The 19,702-nt window shown below is 51.5% G+C and overlaps 1 protein-coding gene across 1 annotated transcript in view; it reads left to right on the top strand.

Annotated features, from left to right (window-relative positions):
• The window catches only part of Hdac4 (histone deacetylase 4), a 254,151-nt gene that overhangs the window by 160,653 nt on the left and 73,796 nt on the right, over positions 1 to 19,702 (top strand). Inside the window, exon 6 of the mRNA XM_026379669.2 lies at positions 13,609 to 13,729. Within this exon, the coding sequence (XP_026235454.2) occupies positions 13,609 to 13,729 (121 nt within the window). The remainder of the gene's footprint in view (positions 1 to 13,608; positions 13,730 to 19,702) is intronic.

Below are 19,702 nucleotides of genomic sequence, written 5' to 3'. Positions count from 1 at the left end.
AGTGAAGCAGTTGGCAACGCTATACTAGATCTTAAACTATACTACAGAGCAATAGTAACAAAAACAGCATGGTATTGGCACCAAAATAGGGTTATAGACCAATGGTACAGAATAGAGGACACAGAGACTAACCCACATAACTATACTTATCTTATCTTAGACAAAGGTGCCAAAAACATGCATTGGGGAAAAGATAGCCTCTTCAACAAATGGTGCTGGGAAAACTGGAAATCTTCATTTTGGGAGCAAATTTTTACCACACACACCAGATATACCAGATAGAGCACTAATCTCTAGGGTATATAAAGAACTCAAAAATCTTAACACCAAAAAACTAAATAACCCAATCAATAAATGGGTCAAGGAACTTAACAGACACTTCTCAGAAGAGGATATACAGTCAGTCAACAAATATATGAAAATATATTCAACATCTCTAGCAATTAGAGAAATGCAAATCAGAACTACTCTAAGATTTCATCTTACTTCAGTCAGATGGCAGCTATTAAGAAGGCAACAATAAATGTTGGTGAGGATGTGGGAAAAAGGCACATGCATACATTGCTGGTGGGACTGTAAATTGGTACAACCAATATGGAAAGCAGTATGGAGATTCCTCAGAAAATTGGGAATGGAACCACCATTTGACCCAGCTATCCCTCTCCTTGGTTTATACCCGAAGGACTTAAAATCAGCATACTATTAGTGAAATAGTCACATCAATGTTTATAACAGCTCAATTCACGATAGCTAGACTGTGGAACCAACCTAGGTGTCTCTCAATAGATGAATGGATAAATAAAATGTGGTATATATATTCAATAGAATATTACTTAGCTTTAAAGAAGAGTGAAATTATGGTATTTGCCAGTAAATGGTTGGAGTGGAGAATATCATGCTAAGCGAAATAAGCCAATCCCACAAAACCAAAGGCTGAATGTTTTCTGTAATGTGGATGCTAATTCACAGTCAGGCAGGGGTGGGGGGCACTAGGGAAGAATAGCGTTACCTTAGATTAGGTAGTGGGAAGTGATGGGTGGTAAGGGGAGGGGATGTTGGGATAGGAGAGGTAGAGAATGAAACACACGTTATTGTTGTAGGTATATATGTGACTACATGACCAATATACTTCAACATGTATGCTCAGAAAAATGAGAAATTACCCCATTTATGTATGATATGTCAACATGCATAAATGCATTCTACTGTCATGAGTAATTAAGAGAAATTAAAAATTTTTAAAAAATATACAAACAACAAAAATGTTGGTGAAGATATAGGGGAAAAGTCACGCTCGTACACTGCTGGTGGGACTGCAAATTGGTGAAGTCAATATGGAAAGCAGTATGGAGAGTCCTTGGAAAACTGGGAATGGAACCACCATCTGACCCAGCTATTCCACTCCTCAGTCTGTACCGAAAGTAAAAACAGTGTCCTACAGGGTCACAGCCACATCAGTGTTTATAGAAGAACAATTCACAATAGCTAAACTATAGAACCAACATAGATGCCCGTCAGTAGATGAATGGATAAAGAAAATGTGGCACATATACACAATGGGATATATTACTCAGCAATAAAAGAGAGTAATCATGGCATTTGCAGGTAAATGGATGGAGTTGGAGAATATAATGCTAAGTGAAGTTAGCCAATCCCCAAAACCAAACATGAATGTTTTCTCTGATATAAGGAGGCTGATTCATAGTGGGGTTGAGGGTGGAGCAAGGGAGGATTAGAGGAACTCTAGATAGGGCAAAGGGGAGGGAGGGGAAGGGAGGGGACATGGGGGTAGCAAAGATGGTGCAGTAAGATGGGCATCATTACCAGAAGTACATCTCTGAAGACAGGGATGGTGTGACTCTAATTTGTGTACAACCAGAGAAATGAAGAGGTGGGCTCTATATGTGTAATATGAATTATAATGCATTCTGCTGTCGTGTATAACAAATAAGAATTTAAAAAAACCCTGTGCCTCCCCCCCCACCCCCAGTCGGGCTTCATTGGGGGGGTTGGAGCACAGGGATATTTCAGTGGGTTCCCCGCTGTCATTTGTAACCAGAGGCTCCTCTGGCCCCTTTTCGTACCCTAGGCATATTGGTATCCAATGGAGGAGCCCTTTCTATCATTTTCTTTAGGTTTCCTTGAAGATCCCTTTGCATAGGTGCCAACAAAACACAGGTGGACTTTTATTTCCATCCCTCCGAGGCACTGTGTACCATAAAGGCATTGTCAACTAGTGGTGAGGGGTTAGTTTTCCCCTCTGTCCAGTGAGGGTCACATCGACCTTACAGAGATTGTTACAGGCCGCTCTCTACAGAAATGAGCATGGCCCTGACATAGATGCCTGCATACGGAGACTTCAGTAGGCCCCGGTAGTTTACTTCTGGGGACAACAGGCAAAAACACTTTCCCGACCTTTCCAGAAGTGTCCCCTGTCCAAATGCGCCCATCAGCCAGATCCTAAAAGGGGAGACCCTTTTTGTCCCCAGGTTATAACCTAATAGTGCTGGAACCCTTTGCTGTGTCCTTTGTGACTAACAGCCTTCAGTCCCTGAATAAGATAGGATGGTTAACCTTCAGGCGGTCAGGGTGACGGGCCCCTGTCAAGGTTTTTCCCAAATGTAAAGGCCATCCTGTGAGGTCAGACATTCCAGTCCACTCCTCTGTCCCAGAGCGTGGGGAAATGCAAGTGGGAGTGGACCGGGATGGAGGTTACAGAGAGATTCAGCCTCAAGGACTGAAAGGGCACGGTCAATTAGAGAGTCACGGCCAAGCAGTGGTCTTGGTACCCTCCCAGGGCCTGGGCCTCTTAGGTTTCAACCCTCAGCCCCACACTCTCGTATCTGCTCAGCATGGACTCTGATCCGTGTCTCTGTCCAGAAGCCGTAGTTCCCAGACTAGCACACCAAGTGGGAGAACCCTGTGAGGTCCCCCCACATCCGAGGGGCTCCATCTTCTCTCATCCACACAGATCTTTCTCCTTTTTAATAAAATTAAATACTCTTTTTTTACAGTACTTTAATCAAAGCAAAGATGGAAATTTTTCTATGTATATAGAATTACACCTTTTAGAATTTTAACTCTTAGTAACCTTGCGTTTATGTTAAGACCTAGAAACAAAGAGTCTTAAATCTTTGTTTTTTCATTTACCAATTTATAACAACACATTTCGTAGACCCAAATGTATGTTACCTTATGGAATTCAAGAAGCCCAGTACTTAAATTTGTTTTTGATATATAGTTGTAGATAGACACACAACCTTTATTTTGTTTATTTGGTTTTTTTACGTGGTGCTCGGGATCAAACCCAGCAAGCACCCTACCACTGAGCCACAGCCCAACTGATGTTTTAGTATTTTAACTTAATTAGTCAGATATCTCTTTTAACAAACACATTTATGAAGATTAATCCCTTTTATGTTAAAACTAATTCACCCATTTCCATCTTAGGTTACTCATGAAAACCAAGGTATCAGACAAGTCCAGTTAACACTTATTAAATCACTTATTCCTACCAGAGGAAAATCCTTGGAAGCAATGGACGTTGTACTATAAACCTTTTATAGAAACCAACACCGATTGGTGGCCCCTAGGAAAACACGTGGGGTAGTGATTTCAAGGGCTCTTTACTCTTACCAACTCAGATGGGTTCTTTTTGTTTAAGTTTTATTTCCATCACGTGAACTGAAAGGCATTTGGTCCATTCACTAAGTCTGTGAGTTCTCATTTATCCCTAAGGCAGCGTTGACACCGTGAGGCGATTAGACACAAGCTACAGCACACAGGTGTGCACATACGCAGAAGACACAGGAAGCAAAGATTTGGTGGCTCTTCACCAGGTATTCACCAGGTTCCTACAGTAGGAGGCAAAGGAACCATCCTAGTTAACCCTTTAGAAATTAAAATAGAGCCTGTCCAGACCTAACCAGCATGACCCGATGTGGAGAGGACCTGTGAGTTGGGCACCTCAGGAGTAGGGTCTGCACCCAAGGTTCAGGTGGCCACTGTCCTCCCTGGGGCAGATTTACTCCCACCATCACCGCTGTTGGCTTTCCCTGCTTGGGACTCTTCAAAGGGATCTTTCCATCGTCCTTCCCTGCCCCAGGCCTAGAATTTTTATTTACTTATTTTAATGTGGTGCTGAGGATCGAATCCAGGGCCTCACGTATGCTAGGAAAGCCCTCTACCACTGAGCCACATCCCCAGCCCTGGCCTAGAATTTTTATTCCCCACTTTTTAGAGGTTCCTGTATTTGAGTTTCCACCGTGTATTCAGCCCCCCTTCGTTGGCCACCCCGGACCCCCTGTGCTCCTGCCCACCCGCCATCCTGCTCTCCTGGGTGTGGGCTCATGTTCCTCAGTCCCACTCACCACCCCTGGGACATCCTGATCTCCAAGGAAGCAGATTTGCCTACCTTGGTCCGTGCAGGGAGTGACTGGTCACCACGGTGCTTGCTTGGCCTGTTCCCCATGTTGTGGTCCACTGTCAGCCGCAGAGATCTCGGGTTTCCTCCCCCACTCCAAGGCCACTGCAACAGGCAGCGGATGTGTCTCCTTAAGGAGGGAGACCCCAGGACCCCCTCGGAAAAGTATGGAGCCCCATGTTGGGCCCCTCCTGGGAGCCTCAAGAAATCAAAGAAGGGCAGCAAGGCAGCACACCTGGGCGGGCAGTCCCTGCTCTGACCCCGATGCAGCACTGCCCCTTGCTCTGGTCGGGTGAGTTCAGAGCTGTCGTCTATGCTCTGGGTCATTTTTAAATTGGGGAGGGCAAAAGGAAGGGCTGTAGTTAAGTGACTGCGATTGGATCTTACATCCCAATTAAGGCTAAATACTATGTTTTGGAAATGCGCACTGCCCTTTCTGTTCCTCACACCCAGGAGCGCGTGTGTAAGGCAACGCAAGAGAGCTCACCGAGCAGGAACTGGGTTGTGAGAGCCTTGCCCTAATCACGCGTTGATGCCCTGATGGGCACTAAGTGGGGGTACCTGCGGGAGGCGGTCTGTCCCTGTGGAGCAGAGGCTCTGGCTGTGTGACCTGGACCCTTGCCCTGCTGGTTTCCTCTGCCCCACCCTGGCTCTCTGGGGACCAAGCCCTCTGGAACTGGGAGCCCCCAAATTAAATTTCTCTCCTTAAAATTGTTCTTGTCAGGCCTTTTTGTCACAGCAGTGAAAAAGCTGACTAACACAGCCCTCTCCCCTTTTCGGGGTTGGCTTGCTCTCTGTATGTTCCGGAAGCACACGGACCTCTTCTGCACTCTGGGCTGTGCCTCCTCACTGTCCAAATGGGGGGAGCCAAGTGCAGTTGCTCCAGTGCGGTCCCATTCCTCAGTCCTGTCCCTGCAGATTTCTCTGTGGCATCTGAGAGACCTTTCCCTCCTCCAGAGCCATGAACGTGTTCTCTGTGTTACCTGCAGGGCTGGCATGTCGGCTACACGCCTCAGGTTCCTGCTGCCAGGCTGCAGGGCCTGCTGTGAACCGTGGCTGAGTTTCTGGGCTTTCCGCAGAGCCGTGCACTTGCCTCCCACCTTCACCTCTGTGTGCACTGAGGTCTGCTGGGCAGGTGGGAAGTGGGCTGCTCCCACAGGTGAGCTGTGGGTCTGTGTCCACCAGTGTCCGTCTTTCCGTTGTTGCCCAAAGATCCATCCTTGTCCCGAATGCCAATCCAATAATGAGGACACAGTTTTAAGAAAAAAGCAAATAAGTTTTGTTGCCTTGGTAACAAAGGGGAAACACAGGACTTTGTCCCACAATCTGTGATTCTGCCCATAGGGTTTAGGGGTTTTTAAAGAGGCTGCATTCCACGTGTTCTCTGAGTTGTAATTCACTCGTTAATTTGGGAGAAGGTCATTTCTGAGATGTGCTGGTGCCATCCCAAGTCTGAATCACTCTGTACCTGTGGTGGGTGTGCTCAAGGGCAGATAACTCTGCATGGGATGAGGACCAAAGATAATCCTGTTTCCCTGAGGTGAGGGAGGAGGAGGAGAGAGGAAGAGAAGGAAACATGTCCTTCAAAATAAGTCCCAGAGCAGAGCAGCAAGGCTACGTTCAAAGCCTAAAGTGGACTGGGTTACAAATCCTTCCCATTCTGGGCCCTTCATGTTTTCTTTGTGGTCGCCCCATCTCTGTAGATCAAATCAGGGAGCCCTGATATTTTACCACATTGGTTATTTCTAGTCTTGACAAGGTGCAGGAGCCTGGCCTATGTTTTAGCAGTAGTATTTGAAGCTATCTGATGGTCCTTGATGCTGTTGTGAAGAGGTTGGGTTTTGTAATTTTGAAAAGTAGTTGACTTTGTGCCCAGTGACCTTGCTAAGCTCACATATTCTAATCGTTGGTAGATGGATGGAGATTTTCAACATCTGTGCAATGACAAGATGGTTTCTTCCTGTCTAGCCAGAAGGCCTTCTGTGTCTTTTCCTTTCTATTTTATTCATCCTCTCGAGGACCTTGCTATAATGTAGCTCTACAGTGACGTCTGCAGCTCCTGGTCGGCTTCCCCTTCTCCATCAAGTACCATGATCTCTAGAGCAACCACTATGGTCTGGATGTGGGGAGTCCCCCCAAAGCAGGAATAGTCAGTGGTGAGATGATTGAACGGGGAGGACTGTGACCTAATCAGCCCACCCTCGTCTGAATGGGCCGACGGGTGGGAAGGGCAGGCAGCTGGGCCAGGCTTCTCGCCTTTGCTTTCGGATCCTGCCCTGAGCTGAGCTCCCTCCAGGATGTGCTGCGTCACTGTGGCCCCCAGCAACGGGACAGCTGTCTGTGGGCTGAGGCCTCCCAACCTGGGAGCCCCCACCAAACCCCTCCTCCTCTAAGTTGTCCCTGTTAGCTACTCTGGTCACAGTGACAGAGCAGCTAACTCAAACAAGGTTTGGTTGAACTTTATTCCATTGTCCACTTGTGTCCGACAGGTCCTCGATGAGGTTATGGGTGAGTTCCTTCATTTCTATTTGCGATGAGCTTTGTGTGAATGGTATGGATCTTTATAAGATGTTTCAGTATTTGTTGAACATGGTCGTATGATTTTTCTGCTGGGTTGGTTAATGTGAATCACATAGATTTTAATAGAAATTCTAACCTGCACTTCTGTAATATTTCCTACCAACTCAGTCATAATGCATCATCTTTTTGTGTGTTACAAGTGTTTATTTCTTAGCATTTTATATGTTTGTAGCTGTGTTCATGAGAGGTTGCTTATCAGTTCCTTGCTTATTATGTTCTTGCTTTTACTATTATGACTATGCTGGCCTTAAGAGGAACTGAGCATCATTCCCTCTTTTTATATTTCCTGGCAAAGTTTATCTAACATGAATACTATTTTTCTTTAAATGTCCTATGAAATTTATTGTTATAGCCAACTGACTCTCAGATTTTCTTTGTGCAAAGGCCTTCGATGACATATCCAATTTTTAAACTCATTCATCCGATGCTCTCCCTGGGTCAGTTTAGGTAGGTGGTGTTGTGAGAAACGAGTGTTTTCTTACACATCCTTGACTTCCTGTTGTCCCAGCCTCTGCTGAGTGCTTTGATGTCTGTGAAATCCTAGTGCTGGCCCCTTTTACCTGTCTCTGTCTTTCTGTCTTCACTTGCGTTTTTCTCGGGCAGTCTCCCCAGGTTTACTAGTCTGTGAGAACAACCTTTGGACTTCATGGCTGCTGTCCTGCCCGTTGAATATCTGTTTTTCTGTTTCCTTCACCTTTGGTAATCTTATTTTCCTGTCTTTGTTTTTCTTTGGGTTTAATTTGTTACTCTTTTTCTGGTTTTATTAGATACCTGAATCATTGACTTCAGCCTTCTAACACAGACGTTTATAACTATACGTTTCCTTCTAAATACAACTATAACTACATCCTGTAAGTTTTGACAGTCTAACAATCTTTGTCTTTTAATTATTTTGGTCTGTTTATATTTAATGTAATTATTAATACATATAGACTAAAATCCATCTTTGCATTGTATAAATCCTGATTATCCCAAATATTCTGGCTCCACTTTCTTGCTTTAGATTGCTTTTTAACGTTCAGTTCCCCTTCCTGCCAGCGTGGTGTGCTGATCACTGTCTTCCCTTCCTTTATGGATTGCCCTTGGGATCACAACAGCCGTCTTCCGTCTGTCAAAGCAAGAGTTACTGAATTGGTATTTGCCTGTCCCAAGACAGTGTGAGGATCTCGGGCATCGTCACCCTCTGCCTCACGTTGGACTCAGGTTCACCCTTGTGTTTAAGACCCGCAAGATGCTGCTGTTGCTTCCCACGGAGAGGGCCGCCCACGCGTCTCCCCGCCCTCCCTCTCCATTTCTGTCTGAACTGCGCCTTGATGGTTCTCTTTCACGACTGGCTCTGTGCAGGTCTAGTGGCGGTGAAGTTTTGTCTAAAACTTGATTTCATGTTGATTTTGAAGATTGTTTTTGATGAGTGTATGGACTTCTCAGCATCTGAAGATTCCACTCCCTTATCTTTTCTCTTCTGTTAATCTCCAAAGACCAACTACCAGTCCTACTGGACACTTCTTTGGAGAGGATCTTTTTCTCTGGCTACTTCTATGATTCTCTGTTTGTGTTTTTGAGGTTTTGCTGCAATGTACTTTACTGTGGCCTTCCTTCATCTATTCTGCTTGGGTTTGTGATTGTTAATGACTGTGTTCTGCAAACTTCTGAGAGTTGTTAGAGCTAATTTTCTTAGCTTTGTGCCCAGTCCCTCCATTCAGCTGAGACTTTGGGTGCCCCGTGAGGTCCTTCCCCATGTCTCCAGGCTTCTCACTCTCTCTGTGCGCATGTCCCTCCTGCACACCTGCTATGGGTAGGATTTATTCTTCTGACCTGTCATCCACTTTACTAATTTGTCCCCCACCTGCAAAGTGACTGCTGTTAACCTTGACCCTTGGGGTTTGATTCATGTATTGATGTCCAGTTCCAGAGCTTCCCCTGGCTTGTTCACAGGGTTTCCTGGGGGCTTCTCATCTCCCCTGTGCGTGGTGCAGTCATTTTAGAGCGAGGCTACGACTCGGCGGCTTTCCTACCTCTCGATTTCCTGGTTTTCTCGTGCTTCCTGTCTCCTGCCTGCCTAGTGTTCGAGGTCGCCTGTTGAACAGCGTGTAAACTGCTCTGGGGCGCTGTGGGACCTGGGGCAGCAGCACAGCCCTTCACAATGGGCCCTGTGGTCGAGCAGAGGTGAGGCTCCATCTTAATTGTCTGGGAGCTGAGTCAGAGTTGGGTTTATGTCTGACCACCCGACCTGCAGGATGCCCACTTGGTGGTCCCACCAGAGCTTTTCCTCCTCCTCGGTGCCTTCCAGTTCTGTGGCCCTGCCCTGTCTGCCTCTCCTCCCTCCCATCTGTAGGTGCCCTAGAGAAGAGGTGCCTGGGGCGGCGCCCACGGCTCCCTCTGCACCTGGGCCTGCCTGCCACGCCCTCCCTGTCTCAGAAGGAGCTTGGAGTGGTGCCCAGGCCTCCTGGGTGTTCACTGGGACTCCCTGCGGCACGGTGGCTCGCAGTTGGGGTTTGGGAGAGGGTGTGCTTGGGCCAGGCCTCCCCACGCAGCCTCTCTGTGCCGCTCTGTTCTTTGTTTTGTCTGGAGGGAAGATACCCTGGGGATCGGCCTCCACGTGGTTTTTAGGTGGCAGGATTGAGATTTGGCCTTTAATCAATCCTCATTACACTTGAAGCATTTTCAAAGGGGACTTTAAAAAAAAAAAAGCCCTTATGCTTGAAAAGGAATTAAATAACTATCAAGCAAATTCAGTTCTTAAGTTTATTTTTAATGTAGAGATTGCTATTACACAAAGCTAATTCTCAGGTGGAGTCAGGATGTGGTCTAATTTGTACTACTAATTGGGCAGCATTACGTGGTCCTCAGCAGCCTGCCCTGGGGCTTCCAGGGTGCGCCTCCTGCACAGACCGTGCTGGGTGCAGGGCTGACGCGGCCACCACCCTGCCTGGCCCACTCCTTCCACCCACCCACCCACCCCAGGGCTCCTCGTGCCCCAGTGTCCCTGCTGCTTGCTGTTCCTCGGCCGTGAGGAATATAGTGGCTGTTTGTCAGGATTTAGGTCCAAACATCAGACATCAGCTCATCAATCTGAACCACAACTAACCAACAAATAACCCTCTTCCTGATTGCTGAAACGCAACTCAATAAATTACTTTCTCATAGTTTACCAGAATCTTTCCATAAAAATATGATCAGTGGGCTCACGGAATATAAAAAGACTCCAGAAAGCATTTGGGGTCTGCTGACGCGTCCAGAGCAATGTCCCGGCTGGGCCGTGGCCTGACTGCTCTCAGCTGAGCAGGCACAGGCGGGGCTTCCTGCTCTGGCTCTGGGTGGTCAGGTTTCCTGTCCGTGCCCAGCTGTGTACAGTGGGCACTTGGCAGCTCTGAGCGTGGCAGGGCTGGCGAGACCAGTGGCAAACAGCCTCTAGGGTGCCGGAGTCGGTGGCCCAGGGCACCTGGCCTCTGAGGGAGTCCTGTGGTCACAGCTTCCAGCCCCCGTTTGTGAGGCAGATGGAGACTACACAAAGGTGCATCCGGTGCTTAAGTATTCAAATGCATAGTGCCATGCACCTGTTTTTTAGTGTCTTGGGGTTTTGTTTTAAATGAACTTCTGATCAAATGTTTAGTAAAAAGTTCAGTGACATTTGCAGACATTCACGTACTACCATCGTAGGCCCTGCTGCAGTTTGCTCTCGGCTCCTCACACCACGCAGCGCTGTGCATGGAACTAAACACTGAATCCTGAAGAGTTGCCGGCAGTCTTCATGACCTGTATCAGGAACGCGCTCTTTAATCAGTCAGGCTTTTATTTCAGTCAACTCTACTTGGCACCCAGAGAGGCCCTGTCCGCCCTGAGCACAACTCCTGCCCCTCCCTCTGGGTAGAAGTGTGCTCTGGAAACTGCCGAGCGGCTGCACCATGGCAGAGAGGCCCTGGGTTTGGGTCCCGCTCTGCAAAATAAGTAGGTTAAAAGCTAAAAGTAAGTAAAGAAGGTGCAGAAAGCCAGAGCTTGAGGTCAGAGCCCTGGTCCTGGAGGCAGCTCTGTCCCAACGTGGAGGCCCACCTCCCGCAGGCCAGAGGACAGTAGGGACTCATCACGGGGACCGGCTCTCAGACTGCAGCCCAGTGGCCTCCACCCTCCTGGCCTGCTCCCGCCCGGGGGAACGTGGACACAGACCCACATGCCTGGGGTGTGTCTCTTACACTCCCATCCTGGTCCCTGGTGGCTGGGACTGTGTGGAACCTCACAGAGGTGCCAGTGGATCAAGTGGGTGAAGGATAATAAATAGGAGTTAATTTTTTTAAAAGGGGAAATTTTAAAAATTTGCTGTCCTTTTAGTGATTTTTTTCTTTCTAGAACTTTCCTTTAAGAGGAGAGCTCTGGGTGGGTGAGTACATGTGGGGATAGGCAAACCGGGTGGTGGGTCACAGTCTGAGAACTCTGCCTGAACTATAGACCAGCAGACAGGTCTGCTTGCTCTGCTGGGGCTCCTGAGGGCGCCTGCCAGGGAGCGGCCTGAGCTGCAGGGCCCTCGTCCACCCGGGGACCTGCTTTCCAGGACCGAGACCAGTAACACCTGGAGTCCCATTGGGGACATCCTGGCCTGCCCACTGTAAGCTCTGCTCTCGTCCTGAATGGACCTCTGCCACCTTCCTTTGAAGGACCTGAAGGGCCATGCCCTCTCACTGCCATCAGATGGCAGTTACCCGGGGTGTGTGGTAAAGGTGGCAAGGAAACTTATTTCTCTAAAGATGTTACCCGTTGATTACAGTTTCTCAAAATCACCATGGAACCTCACATCATGAAACATGGAAAAGCAGTGTTATGGTGTGGAGGTGAGGTGTCCCCCAAGAGCTCTCGTGTGAGACAGTGCAGCAAGGTTCGGAGGAGAAACGACCGGGTGGTGAGATCCTTAACCCAGTCGGTGAATTAACCCCCTCAGAGGGAGTCCCTGGGTGGTGACTGAGTGGTGGGTGTGGCTGGAGGAGGTGGGGATGAGACTTAGCTGGTAAGTGGAGACCTCTCTATTCCTGAGCATCATGTGAGCCGCTTCCCTGTGCCACAGTCTTCTGCCATGGTGTCCTGCCTCACCTTGAGCCCTGAGGAGTGAAGCCAGCCTCTTATGGACTGAGACCTCTGAAGCTGTGAGCCCCTAAATGCACCTCCTCTACAGTTGTTCTGGTCAGATCCTGTAGTCATAGCAGCAAAAAAGCTGACTAAAACAGTAGTATAGCAAATAATTGAATAAAACCTAGCACCAGAGCAGTAAGAATAAGCTAAAAATGATTTTTTCAATCAAACTTTCTTTTTTTTTTTTCTGCCTCTGAGCTATACCACCCAGCCCTAAAATTTTTTTGTTTTTCAAACTTTTAAAAGGAAGACCAGTCATAAATCTTCAAGGACACGGAGAAATTCCAAAGGGCAGTCTAGAGCGGACTGCGCAGACCGGCACGGGAGCCTCAGAACCCCTGAGTTTCCTGGGGCCGCACGAGGCAGACCTCTGTGCCTCCTCTTGGACAGTCCACAGCGGAGGCCAGTCTCCACCTCTCCGAGAGGACCGTGGCCCCCGTGCCTCCCTCCATGTGGCTGGGTGTAGGCTAGGAATACCTGCACAGCTTCCCCGTGGGGTCACCATGTTGGGCCAGCACACAGCAGCTCTCCATACGTCCACTGTCAAAGGAAGCCCCACAACTCGGTGAACAGAACGTGTGCACACAGACCCCGTGCGGCCCCCCACCTGACTGTGGGAGGCTCCTGAGGCACAATGAGCAGGGCACACCCCAAGACAAGAGAGCAGCCCAGTCCCAGGGTCCCCAAGGACATCAGAGATGCCAGCCTAGCCCCTCCATGTCACCAGGGGGTGGCCCGAGTCTGGGAAGCAGGGTGTCTGCACCCCTGGTGCTTGGTGGACAGGCACATTTTGGAAAGCGCTTAGAGAGATGGCCGAGCTGTGTGAGGTCTGTGCAGGTCACTCAGAACGCGGCAGCCTGGCCCGCCAGTGGGTATGCATTAGCACAGCTTCTGACGGCAGCTGAGGCTCCCACCAGGAAGCAGTTCCACACAGAGGCTCACTCTGCTGGCCCCGTGAAGTGTTTTGGGCCATTAGAAGTGCTCTGAGTGCCACGCAATACCAAGGGACATCCTCAGGGCACTCCTCAGGAGCAGGGCAGCTGCCGAGGGCCGTGTGCAGAACCCTGGTGGCTGTTTTCTTCAGTGTCTTTGAAGAGCCATCACCATGCCACAAAACAAGCCCAAAGCACAGTTTCCACCTCGGCCACCTGGCCCAGTTTGCTCTCCAAGTGGCCCCAGGCGGAGAGGGCAGAGCCACCCTTGGACACGGGAGGCCCCGCCGCTGTGTGTCTGCGGCCTTCCTGTGAAGCCGAGTGGGGCCCTCGTGCTCGCACAGAGCCTCGCCTGCCTCCCCTGCCCTGCTCGCGCAGACCTGGTCTCTCGGGTGTTCAAGTGCCCTGCAGAGTGGCTGCTGTGCCACCAGCAGCCAGCGCTTCCCACCGCTGAGCCTGCGTCCAGCGGAGAGCAGCGTGTGCTGGAAGGAGCCCTCCCGCAGCTCCCCGCCCAGGCCTCTCCCCGGGCGCCTCACCTCTGCTCTCCCTTGCCAGGTGCCGTGGCCAGCACCGAGGTCAAAATGAAGCTGCAGGAGTTCGTGCTCAATAAGAAGAAGGCGCTGGCCCACCGGAGCCTGAACCAGTGCATTTCCAGTGACCCCCGCTACTGGTACGGGTAAGTGCCGTGGGCGCGGGCCCTCCCTGGGGCCTGGCGCACTGTCACCTGGCTCCGTTCTCACCTCCCCGGCAGGGGAGCCCCCAGCACTGCGGGAAGAGGGCTGCAATTGGGGAGGCCTGGGCTGCGGGGGTCTGTCGGGGAGCACTGGGCTGCACTCCTGGGCAACACTAGGCCACTGTTCCTGGCCTTTTAAACTTTTTCAGAAATTATTTTTAGTTGTACATGACAATATACTGTACTTCGACATATTATACACATGGGGCGCTGTCACTTCCCGTTCTTGGGGCCGTCCATGTTGTGGCGTTTCCCTGGTTGTGTGTCACGTGAGCACAGGAGGAGAGTGATGTCCTGTTCATTCTACTCCCTTTCCCATTCCCAACCCCTCCCTTCCCTTGTTCCCTGTTGTCTGATCCCAAATACTTCCCTGCCCCACCCCTTATTGTGTGTTAGCATCTGAACATCAGACAGAGCAGTCAGCTTTTGGTTTTTGGGGTTGGCTTATTTCACTTAGCATGATAGTCTCCAGTTCCATCCATTTACTGGCAAATGCCATGATTTCATTTTTATTTAATGCTGAGTAGTATTCCACTGTGTATCCACACCACATTTTCTTTATCCATATGTCTGTTGAAGGGCACCTAGGTTGGTTCCATAGTCTAGCTATCGTGAATTGAGCCGCTATAAACACTGATGTGGTTGGGTCACTGTAGTGTGCTGATTTTAAGTCTTGGGTATCATCTGCCCAGGAGTGGGATAGCTGGGTCAAATGGTGGTCCCATTCCAAGTTTTCTGAGGAATCTTCACACTGCTCTGCACAGTGGTTACACTAATTGCAGTCCCACCAGCAGTGTAAGGGTGTGCCTTTCCCCCACAGCCTCACCAGCATTTATTGTTCCTTATATTTGACAATTGCCATTCTGACTGAAGTGAGATGAAGTCTCACTGTCGTTTTAATTTGCATTTCTCTAACTGTAGTGATGGTGGACATTCCTTCATGTGTTTGTTGACCGGTTGCATTTGTTCGTCTGGAGTTGTGTTCATTTCCCTGCCTGTTTACATTGTACCCTGGTCTTCTACACTGTGTCTTTTTGGGGCAGCAGGAGAAGCTCAGACCTGAACTCGGGCCTGAACTGTTTGCCACTGCAACCAAATGTCTACCCATATTTTAGCAGTTCCTAGGCAATAGGAAGCCCTTGATGTCTTTATTGTTGTTGTAGTAAGAGACCTCACCAGAGCCAGGTGGGCAGGACCACAGAGAGCTGGTCAGAGCCACAGGCCAACTCAGAGGGAGTCTGTGGCCGCCCTGCAGAGCCGTGCCACTCTGCTGGGGCAAAGTGAGGTGCTTCACCAGCCATCCCACAGCAGGTTCTCCCTCTGAATGTGGCTCTCTGTGCTCTCACTGAGAAAAAGCAACAGGACAGGGGTTTTGTCTTGTTTTGTTTAATGTTTTTAGTTGGTAGGTGAACAAAATACCTTTATTTTATTTATTTATTTCTATGTGATGCTGAGGATTGAACCCAGTGCCTCATACATGTAAGGCAAGTGCTCTACTGCAGAGCCCCAGCCCCAGCCCAAATTACATAAATTACATAAATCAAAATGTAATTAGTGATTTCATTGGTAAAAAAAAGATCAGCAGTCCTCAAGCTTCAGAAGGTACATCTAGCCGGGCCTGGTGGCACACACCCATCCTCCAGCAGCTGGGGAGCTCAGCCTCAGCAACTCGCGAGGCCCTGTCTCCAAATAAAAGACAAACGGGCTGGGACATGGCTCAGGGCTAGAGTGCCCCTGGGTTCAACCCCAGAACAGAAGGCAGACGATTGTATCAAAAGGCAGACCTCACTGGCCTCTGCTGCCACGGTGCAGTGAGCAGCATCGGTGACAGGACTGCCCTCGTGTCCCTCACGGGCTCTTCGTCTTCACACGCTGCAGTTCACCTAAGCTGTGCGCTTATGGAGCCATGGAGATGGGGACAGATGGGGACAGCTGGGGTGGGTGGGATGGGGAGGAGGGCTGGCAGGGTTGACCTCACTGGAGCCCTGAAGGAGAGCCATGGAGATGGGGACAGATGGGGACAGCTGGGGAGGGGTGGGATGGGGAGGAGGGCTGGCAGGGTTGACCTCACTGGAGCCCTGGAGGAGAGCCATGGAGATGGGGACAGATGGGGACAGCTGGGGAGGGGTGGGGAGGGGTGGGATGGGGAGGAGGGCTGGCAGGGTCGACCTCACTGGAGCCTGGAGGAGAGCCATGGAGATGGGGACAGATGGGGACAGCTGGGGAGGGGTGGGGAGGGGTGGGATGGGGAGGAGGGCTGGCAGGGTTGACTTCACTGGAGCCTGGAGGAGAGCCATGGAGATGGGGACAGCTGGGGAGGGGTGGGATGGGGAGGAGGGCTGGCAGGGTTGACTTCACTGGAGCCTGGAGGAGAGCCATGGAGATGGGGACAGCTGGGGACAGCTGTGGAGGGGTGGGATGGGGAGGAGGGCTGGCAGGGTTGACTTCACTGGAGCCCTGGAGGAGAGCCATGGAGATGGGGACAGCTGGGGACAGCTGGGGAGGGGTGGGATGGGGAGGAGGGCTGGCAGGGTTGACCTCACTGGAGCCTGGAGGAGAGCCATGGAGATGGGGACAGATGGGGACAGATGGGGAGGGGGTGGGATGGGGAGGAGGGCTGGCAGGGTTGACCTCACTGGAGCCCTGGAGGAGAGCCATGGAGATGGGGACAGATGGGGAGGGGTGGGGAGGGGTGGGATGGGGAGGAGGGCTGGCAGGGTTGACCTCACTGGAGCCATGGAGATGGGGACAGATGGGGAGGGGTGGGGAGGGGTGGGATGGGGAGGAGGGCTGGCAGGGTTGACCTCACTGGAGCCTGGAGGAGAGCCATGGAGATGGGGACAGATGGGGAGGGGTGGGGAGGGGTGGGATGGGGAGGAGGGCTGGCAGGGTTGACCTCACTGGAGCCTGGAGGAGAGCCATGGAGATGGGGACAGATGGGGACAGATGGGGAGGGGGTGGGATGGGGAGGAGGGCTGGCAGGGTTGACCTCACTGGAGCCCTGGAGGAGAGCCATGGAGATGGGGACAGATGGGGACAGATGGGGAGGGGGTGGGATGGGGAGGAGGGCTGGCAGGGTTGACCTCACTGGAGCCATGGAGATGGGGACAGATGGGGAGGGGTGGGGAGGGGTGGGATGGGGAGGAGGGGTGGGATGGGGAGGAGGGCTGGCAGGGTTGACCTCACTGGAGCCCTGGAGATGGGGACAGCTGGGGAGGGGTGGGGAGGGGTGGGATGGGGAGGAGGGCTGGCAGGGTTGACCTCACTGGAGCCTGGAGGAGAGCCATGGAGATGGGGACAGCTGGGGACAGCTGGGGAGGGGTGGGATGGGGAGGAGGGCTGGCAGGGTTGACCTCACTGGAGCCTGGAGGAGAGCCATGGAGATGGGGACAGCTGGGGAGGGTGGGATGGGGAGTAGTGGCAAGGCAGGCTGTGGAATAGGCCCTTCCTAGTCCAGAGACCCTTAGGAAGGGGCATCCTATAATTAGCTGGGCACAGGGACTTCACCGGGGTCTGGGAATAGGTGCCTTCTAGAGAGGAGAGGTGAAAGGGTTTCCTGGGTGCAAGGAGGGGAGATGGGAAGACCCCAGTGAGCAGGCACGTGCAGGGTGGATACTGCCCTGGGTTTGGTGCCTGGGAGTGTCTGCTAGACTCCAAAAGTTGGGGACACTCACGGTTGAAGGGGGCAACCTTGATCTCAAGGATGGTCGCCAGGTGACAAGCTTGTTTTCCTTGAGCTGGTGACTGCAGGTTTATCATTTGAGGACCCCCAAAGTGGAAAGCCTTCACTGTGGTTGGGAAACAGCACCTTCAAGCTGAGCCGTGGCCCCGGTGTCACACCACACTGAGGTGGCTCAGAGCCAGTCAGACAGCACGAGAGCTAAATGCTTCGGCAACTCTGGGGGAGGGGAGGCAAAGATCCACCGAAACAACTGTAAACCCCAAACTTGAAACATTTACCTCATCAAAATTTGAAACTTCTAAACTTCTCTTTGAAAGCCACCTTAAAAAGAAAGAAAGACATCCTTAAGAAACTCAAAGGGCCCATGGCACACACGGGAGGGAGGGCAGGCGTGTGACCATCCTGCGTCGGACACCATGGTTGAGCTCCTGTGCTCACTAATGCAGGTGGACAGCGGGAGAAGAAAGCTGGGATGGAAACAGCTCCGCCCGCATGAGGCATGGGGCACATGAGAAGACTGCCATATGGGGGTCTTCAAGGACACAGGAATCAAAGCCACAGGGCACTGGCCACGCACCCTCTGGGCTGGCTCAGCTCTAAGAGGCCAGGGTGGTGGGAAGGTGGGTGGAGTGGCCCCGCCCTGCGGGGATAGAGTTGACAGTCTCTGGAGGTGGCTGTCCACCTGCCCTCCCCAGCAGGACACCTCTGGTATTTACCCAGGAGAAGCACAGCGTGCCCACACCCAGGCTGGTACTGTTGTGGTCACAGCACCTTTACCTGTGGCCACCAAGGGTTAATAGGTGAGCATCCAACAAGCAGGGTACCTCCCTCACCAGGGCCGCACAGCAGTGAGAGGGCTAGTGTGACCCCGGCAGCTGCCTGGGGCTCAGGCAGCATGTGCAGATGGGGCAGACCCTCCTCTACCTGCTGCTTCCAGTTACAAGGAACCGGAGCCAGCAGAGTGAGCTGCAGAGGCCCCTGGAGGCAGGGCTGTCGGGCCTCCCTGAGCAGGGATTCTGGATGTGGACGGACACCCGTGCTCTAGCCTGACATTTGCTGGACTGCGCAGACCACTGAGCCTGCAAAGCACGGTGCGTGCCCTTGAGGTGTGCCGACGGCAGGAGCACCGGCTTCCAGGCAATCCGTGTAAAGACAGGGCTGCAGGCTGAAACCGCAGTGTGTTCAGGTATTGCGTTAAGTAGAATACTCAAACAGCTTCGCCCATTTCTTCTTGTGGCTACTAGAAAAATCTGAAGTTACACATGCAGATCTATTATAGTTCTGTTCTGTGCGTTAAACGCAAGAGTCGTATTTACATCACACACTAGTATAAGTCTGATGTAATGGGGAAGGCCAATTCTTTATAGGGTTTAAGGGACTGAGTTTGTGTTGTTTCATTCTACAGTCAAGATCACGTTTAAAAAGAAAGCAGAACAGTGTTTGTTTTTCGGTCTTCTCCAGTAAGACAGGGATTGCCTTGGGCTTTGCTATCTAATTTGTTTACCACTTGTTTACTTTAACAGTGCTGGATGAACTCGGGGCCTCATGCATGCTGGCCAATCATTCTGCTGTTGGCACACCCAGCCCTAGGGTTGTCTGGGGACCATGCTGGGCCCTCCTCCAGGGCCTCCTGTGCACACCAGCCCTGGCTTCTATGAGCCAGGACCCAGGCTGGAATTGAAGTTTGCAGAAATGGAAGAGAAACCTTGGTCAGGGATGAGCTGGGTGGAGGGAGCTGTTCTGCCGTGTGGCCCTTGGAGGCAGAGGTTGGCTGGGTGTGTGGGGGCACCTGCGGGTGGCAGTAGGTATGTTGTGTGAGCATGTGGGTGTGTCGGAAAAGTGTGTATATGACATAGGGGTGTGGGAGGGCATGTGTGGGGATGGGGTTCTGCTCCCCTCTCCTGCAGATCCTCCTGCAGGGAGGCCCAAGCATGGGTAGGGGTGTGGAATGACAGGGCTGGGCACCATGCTGAGCACCTGGGGCCCATTCCCTCAGGCTGCAGCTGTTGGAGGCTGCAGCGTTCGGGAAGGGCTGCTCTCCCCGCAGGTCATGAGGACTCGAGGGCACCCTCTGATGGCTCTGGACCCTCCTGAGAGGCCCACTGGGCCAGTGGGCATCCTGGTGTCATGGCGGCCTGCTGGAGCCACAGCCCGTGGTGGGTTGTGCATAGCTGCCCCCTGCTGCAGCTGACTGGAAGCTTTAATGCCCACAGCTCCTCTCCCTGTGAGGTGGA

The sequence above is a fragment of the Urocitellus parryii genome, chromosome 1 (assembly GCF_045843805.1).
Source record: "Urocitellus parryii isolate mUroPar1 chromosome 1, mUroPar1.hap1, whole genome shotgun sequence".
In the NCBI taxonomy this organism is placed as follows: Eukaryota; Metazoa; Chordata; class Mammalia; order Rodentia; family Sciuridae; genus Urocitellus; species Urocitellus parryii.
Note: the sequence above shows the minus strand (reverse complement) of the source record. Positions and strands in the feature narration are given on the sequence as shown.